General features: G+C 42.4%; 1 protein-coding gene and 1 long non-coding RNA gene across 2 annotated transcripts in view; one reads left to right on the forward strand and one right to left on the reverse strand.

Annotated features, from left to right (window-relative positions):
- The first annotated feature begins 3,773 nt into the window (after positions 1-3,773).
- LOC108249406 (mitochondrial carrier homolog 1) overlaps positions 3,774-6,612 on the forward strand; it is an 8,580-nt gene continuing 5,741 nt past the window's right edge. Inside the window, exons 1-5 of the mRNA XM_017438794.3 lie at positions 3,774-4,119; positions 5,084-5,168; positions 5,297-5,403; positions 5,878-5,937; positions 6,312-6,369. Of these exons, the coding sequence (XP_017294283.1) occupies positions 3,985-4,119; positions 5,084-5,168; positions 5,297-5,403; positions 5,878-5,937; positions 6,312-6,369 (445 nt within the window). The 5' untranslated portion in view covers positions 3,774-3,984. The remainder of the gene's footprint in view (positions 4,120-5,083; positions 5,169-5,296; positions 5,404-5,877; positions 5,938-6,311; positions 6,370-6,612) is intronic.
- The window catches only part of LOC119617296, a 4,325-nt gene continuing 4,255 nt past the window's right edge, over positions 6,543-6,612 (reverse strand). Inside the window, exon 2 of the long non-coding RNA XR_005233527.1 lies at positions 6,543-6,592. This is a non-coding gene — a long non-coding RNA (uncharacterized LOC119617296). The remainder of the gene's footprint in view (positions 6,593-6,612) is intronic.

Here is a 6,612-nt window from a genome sequence, read left to right on the forward strand (position 1 = left end):
AGGACAGGGTTAGAGGTCCAACAGGACTGGGTTAGAGGTCCAACAGGACCGGGTTAGAGCTCCAACAGGACCGGGTTAGAGGTCCAAACAGACCCGGGTTAGAGGTCCAAACAGAACCGGGTTAGAGGTCCAACAGGACTGGGTTAGAGGTCCAAACAGGACTGGGTTTAGAGCTCCAAACAGAACCGGGTTAGAGGTCCAAACAGAACCGGGTTAGAGGTCCAAACAGAACCGGGTTAGAGGTCCAACAGGACTGGGTTAGAGCTCCAAACTGGACCAGGTTTAGAGCTCCAAACTGGACTGGGTTTTAGTCACTAATTGACTCTGTTTTTTATAATAATAATAATAATAATAATAATAATAATAATAATAATAATAATAATAATAATTCCCTCTCTGTTTCTGATTGAGACACATTTTGTTTTTCTCAGCAGGAGCTGAAGAAACATCAGAACAGTAAAAATGTTAGTGCCTGAATATATTTTGTTATATTAGAAGAAAACGACTTCATTACACTGAAAACAAAAGTAAAGAGGTTTTATCTGAAGTGAGTCAGTTTTATCTGTTTGTTCGTCGCTGTTCCAGCTGCCTTATATCAATTTGTACTTCTGACTTTTTCATTTCACGAGTCGCAGCCCAAACACTGCTGCTGCTTCATGTTTCAGATTTATCTGACAGTCTGTTTTCATCCTCACAGATATCTGCTTTAAAGCTGCGGGTTCACTTCCCTCTGCTGGGTCACAATTAAATGGAATTTAAATGACTTTTTACTGAATGTGCTGCTTTAAAGAGTGGTTCAGCTCTGCCCGCGTTAAACAAAAACACGACATTAACGACCTGAAATCCATTACAGACATCAGCTAATATAAGCTAAATAACATCCAAAAAACAGAAAGGATGGGGACAGAAAAGCTTTGAATTAAAGCAGAAACAAAGATTCATTAAATTCAGGAGGTTTTATTTGGATTAATACCGACTGAACAGGAACTACAGCAGGTTTTTATTTTTGTTCTATTAACTCTATGCTGAGTTTATTAAAATATCACTTTTTCTTCTCATGATCTAAACTTGTTTCCTGGTCTTTTTGCTCTGATTTTTATGTTTTTTTAGGTTTTATCTGTAAAAACTGCTGCTTCATGATTTCAGAAGGACTTTTGTTGCTCAGGAAGATTTAAAACTTTATTCAGAAGCTGAAATGTTGTTTTTAAAGCTCCTTTAGGAAACACTCCATCATCTCACTGTATTTATCTTTTATTAGCAGAGAGAACAGAATTATTCTGAAGGATGAGTAAACCTGAATCAGCAGCTGAACAGTTTTAGCAGCATTTTGCTCATAAACATCCTTTTTCCTGCCTTTTCTTTGGATTCTTTACTTTATTTACTTCAGTCCAAAGATTGCAAACTGAGATGCGGATCATTAATTCCTCGCAGATGTTGTTGTTTTTGACATCATGCTTTAGTTTTCGCGCCGCGGCCTCTTCTCCTTTCTCCACACATGAAGAAGCTTCAGACGCCGTCAGGTCCTGAGAAGATGGATGGGAGGAGACGCAGCTCATCTCGTTCCTCTCTGAAGGCCTCCGTGTCTCAGTGGGTCGGAACCAGAACCTCGGCTGAGTTTCCCATTAAATGAAGACGGGACCGTCGGCCGGCAGCCAGACAACAAATCAAACTTTAAAGGAACAGTTTGTACATTTCAAGGCGTGGTTCTGTGGATATCTTATCAACAGTCAGTGTCTTACCTGATGTTAGGGTCGCCAACATTCAGGAAAGGTGGGACGAAAGGAGGCGGGGCTTCAGGTCTTTAAAATATTCAGCTGAGGGACGCCGTTTAGTGATGTCATCATCAGCTGAGCGTTTACCAGACAAACACATCCAGAGGAGTTACAAAACCAAAGCAGGAGTCCAGGTTTGCTGCTTTAGCTTCTAGCTAGGGTTCTACTTTTTTTTAGCTTTCAGCTACGTTTCTACTTCTTTTAGCTTTCAGCTACGTTTCTACTTCTTTTAGCTTTTAGCTACAGTTCTACTTCTTTTAGCTTCTATGGTTCTACTTCTTTTAGCTTGTAGCTAGGGTTCTACTTCTTTTAGCTTTTAGCTAGTGTTTTGTTCTTTTTAGCTTCCAGATAGTTTTTTTTGCACCTTTTAGTTAATAGTTTGCTCCTTTTACTTTTTGTCTCTCTAAGCTTTTATAACTCCATTTCAGCTTCATCCAGCTGTCATTCAGCTGTCGTTTGGCTGTCATCCAGCTGTCGTTCAGCTGTCATTCAGCTGTCGTTCAGCTGTCGTTCGGCTGTCGTTCGGCTGTCGTTCGACTGTCGTTCAGCTGTCATTCAGCTGTCGTTCAGCTGTCGTTCGGCTGTCATCCAGCTGTCGTTCAGCTGTCATTCAGCTGTCGTTCAGCTGTCGTTCGACTGTCGTTCAGCTGTCATTCAGCTGTCGTTCAGCTGTTGTTTGGCTGTCATCCAGCTGTTGTTCGGCTGTTGTTCGGCTGTCGTTCAGCTCTCATCATCACACTGCATTGTTACAGAAAATGTAATTTCTCTCATCTGTATTAAATATTTTGTTACTTTAAATAAAAAGTTGTCCATTTTAATAAAATAGAATCTAATTAACAGAAGACCAGTTTTATTTGTAACATTAATTAAATCCGTTTTTGAACTTCCATCCAGTGAATGTTGATGATTTAATAAACATCAGAGCAAAGAGCCACAGCGCTCTCTGCTGGTCAAACCCTGAAACTGCATCAGTCCCTGACGGCCAGCCTCAGCAGAACCTGAACCAGTTCTGTCCAGGTCCAGATGGTTGAAAGTAGATCTTTCCTTTTATCTCCAGGTTACCTCCAAAGCTTCTTATTTCCTCTGAATCCTGCAGGAATCTCATCAGATCCATCAGATCCATCAGCCGGTCCACCGAGTCCAAAACTTCAACTTCCACCCAGTGTGTCTCTCTGCTGAAGGACTGATGGGTTCCTCTCAGAGGTCAGAGGTCAGAGGTCACACACCCAAACTCTCATTGACTTCCATCTGAGCTCAGAGATTTCTCTTAAAATTAAAGCTAAAAGCAGCAGACCAGTAGATAAAAGGCTACAAACACAGAAACAGATATAAGAGAAAACAAATTTCTTTATTATAATAAGAAAAAAATGTAACTAAAGTTAATTATTTCAAAAAGTAAAAAAAAAAAAAAAAAAAAACTACAGAAGCTGTAGCTTTCTGATGTCAACAAATGAAAGTTCCAGTGTTGAAATTAAACTTTTTACTTCTAAACCAAAATTTTTAGATTTTTATTTTGATGTAGAATTTATCAATGAAAATATTTTATAGCAGGTTTATAAAAAGCAGCAAAAGATAAGCCAAAGTAAACAAAAAATGTCAGAAAACAGCAGAACAGTAGCTACATGTATCAAGAAGCTAGCTAAAAGCAGCTAAATAACAGAGATCGAGTAGCTGAAGCAGATTTTATGTTTCTGAAGGAATTAAAGAGATCTGCGTGTCTTTCTGTGGTGGGAGTGTTTGTAAGATCTCTCAGTTTGTTTATGTCAGATAATCTAAAACATTTCCGTTTTTAACTCAAACTCCTAGTTTTTAAATATCTGACGTAAAGTTATTTTTATTTCTGTGAACAGAATAAATGTTTAAACGCTTCAGATTTTCCAGAACTTTCTTGTTTAAACGTTCATTTATTAACGAGAAAAGCCTCTGGTTGGTAAAGACTATGCGGGAGCCTCAGTAAGCCCCGCCCCCGTGACAAAGCTCCGCCCTTCTGACGTCACGCACCGAGCTCTGCCCCTCTGACGTCACGCGCCGAGCCCCGCCTCACTGTTTTGGTTCTGCAGACTGATAAGAGCTGCTATTTTTAGCTGAAAGATGTTCGGACGCATCTTTCTGCTCCACGAACCGAGCCTGACGCCCTGAGAACTCAAAGCGGAAGTTCGTTATGGCCGACCGGGGCTAAACCGGCTTCTTCTTCTTCTTCTGGGAACCGAAGATGACGGATCCTCCCGAGGTCCAGGCCGGAGGTCCGGACCCCGAGCGGGCGGAGGTGGACGCCGCGGTGCTGCTGCTGGGAGCGGGAGTGACCGCCGCCACGCACCCGCTGCTCTACGTCAAGCTGCTGATCCAGGTGTGTGAACCTCAGGTGTTCGGGGGCTCACCTGAACGGACCAGACGTGAAGGCAGCGCGAGGACAGATGCCCTACTTCCGCCCCAGCTGCTCTGCAGAGGCGTTCATGGGGTCCTGACCCGGGGGGCTCAGCCCACAGGTGTCATCTGACATCTGTGGGGTTCTGTGCCATACTGATAAACTGATACCAAACAGTACAGTAGGTTTATGACAAAATAAACTATAAACAAGATAAAACCATTGGATAGAGCTTGAAAATCTCTTTAATTTGACACCAGAACCATCCTGAAAGGACAGGAACTACACTGTGTCCGATTACTTCTTCAGAAAAACATTCATGACTTTTTAATCTGTGGTCCAGTTTCAGTAAACAAGGTTTGAAGCTTGTAAAAGAATCGAGATTTAATCTGAATCTGAAATGTTTATTTACACAAAAACAACTAATTCATTACATGAGAAGTAATCAGCTGATGGGATCCAGTGGATTTCTGGGATTTTGCAGATCGAGTCTCAGCTGGCCATCGATAAAACCTCTGAATGTTACAGTGAATGTAGAAAAGAACGACTTACTGAGTGAATAGATTAACTTTATACTGACTTTATGTGACAGTGTCGGTGTGTTTGTGGTGGAATTTATCACTGATGAAGTTTGTTTACCTCCAGACTGTGTAGATTTGTGTTCTATGTCGTCATAATGTGTAAAAGTTTGTGAGATTGGATGGAAATGTTTTTAATTTTGCTGTCAGCTGACGGCAGACATCCGTCCTTGATCTGTCCCCCGAGAACACAGGAAGCTGATCGCAGCGAGATTCTCACGTACCTAAAACAGGGCCGGTACCGCCGATCCGATCCCATTCTTTTACCGTATATATATATATATATAACACGCCTGTTTAGAGTTTAGAAAAAAGAAAGCCAGGTTTGAGTGAAAAAGTGAAGAGTTTGTGTTTGTCTTTGTTTCCAGGTGGGACACGAGCCTCTGCCTCCAACCGTTGGGATGACCATGTTTGGAAGAAGAGTCCTTTACCTCCCCGGTTTCTTCACGTACGGTGAGTCATGCCGTTCTGTTGAACTAAACTTCTGGTCCCGGCAGCGAAGCACTGACCCAGCTGAACGCGTCCCGCTGCAGGTGTGTCATGTGTAACGGTCAGCTGACAGGAAGTGACTCTGTTTTCAGCTCAGTTTATTGTGAAGGTGGACGGGAAAGCGGGGCTCTTCCGCGGCCTCTCGCCTCGGATCGTGTCCAGCATCATCTCCACCGTGGTCCGGGGGAAAGTCAAACAGGTGAGAGACACGGACTGTCTGACAGATGATTGAATTATAGGAGGGATGGTCCAAAGCAGGGGTCTCCAATCCTGGTCCTCAGGGTCTCCATCCTGCAGGTTTTCCTTGTTCCTCTGCTCCAACACACCTGATTCATGGTTAAATCACCTCTTCATGTTCTGCAGAAGCCTGTTAATCACCTGTTGGTTCAGATCAGGTGTGTTGGAGCAGAGAAACAAGTAAAACCTGCAGGATGGAGACCCTGAGGACCAGGGCTGGAGACCCCTGGTCCAAAGTTTTCAGACTGATGGAGGGTGGCTTTAATCAAAACTTAACGATGATGAGGAACTCTCCAGTTTTTAAATCCTTCAAAGCTACATTAAATGACCTTTTATCTGTGGTTTCCCATCACTCTGACCTAAACCTTCTTCTATCTGAGGAACTGATCCTCATCAGCAGATCTCCAGACTTTCTGAAGATCTTTTTTGTTTTCAGGTGGAGCATCGATCAAAGAAAGACGATGAGCAGAACTCACTCAGGAAAGTCTTCAGAGAGGTGAGGCGTCTCAAGGAAATCTTTCATTTAAAACTGAAGTTGGATAAAATGTCTTGTTATATTTAAGAAAATATAAACTTTTTTTTATATATATACATCAATGTTCACCTGCATATCACCCAGGAGGACCCGGAGGTCTGCAGGGACTCTGGGACCGTTTTGAGAAAAACAAATTGTTGTGCAAATATTTTTAACATCTTAAAACTTCGTGCTGCTGATGTGAGGAAACTGAAGAACCGTCGGGAACGTTTTGAGACATTTTAAGAACTCCATCATGAGTTCTGTCACCAGCAGCCGCAGCTCAGTGACAAACATTTATTTTACAGTTTAATTATTAATCAAACCAAAACTAATCTGTCTCTTCAAATTTTCAGACTTCATATGAAATGATCATCCAGTGCCTGTCCAGAGTGGCCACCCATCCCTTCCATGGTACGTCCTAAAAAGTGCTTTTTATTCCAGCACTTAACCAGTTTGATGGACGAGGTCTTTGCTTTGTGACGTGAACACCCTCGAGGCGACTCGTGTAACGGGTCAGGACGTGAAGCGACACGACCACCCGCCCATCCTCTGTGCAAAGCTCTTATTAATGACCTTAAAGTCACGTGATGTTGGATTTAAGGACCTGTTTTCTGGTGATGTTGGATTTAAGGACCTGTTTTGTTGTGATGTTGG

Source organism: Kryptolebias marmoratus, linkage group LG8 (assembly GCF_001649575.2).
Source record: "Kryptolebias marmoratus isolate JLee-2015 linkage group LG8, ASM164957v2, whole genome shotgun sequence".
Classification (NCBI taxonomy): Eukaryota; Metazoa; Chordata; class Actinopteri; order Cyprinodontiformes; family Rivulidae; genus Kryptolebias; species Kryptolebias marmoratus.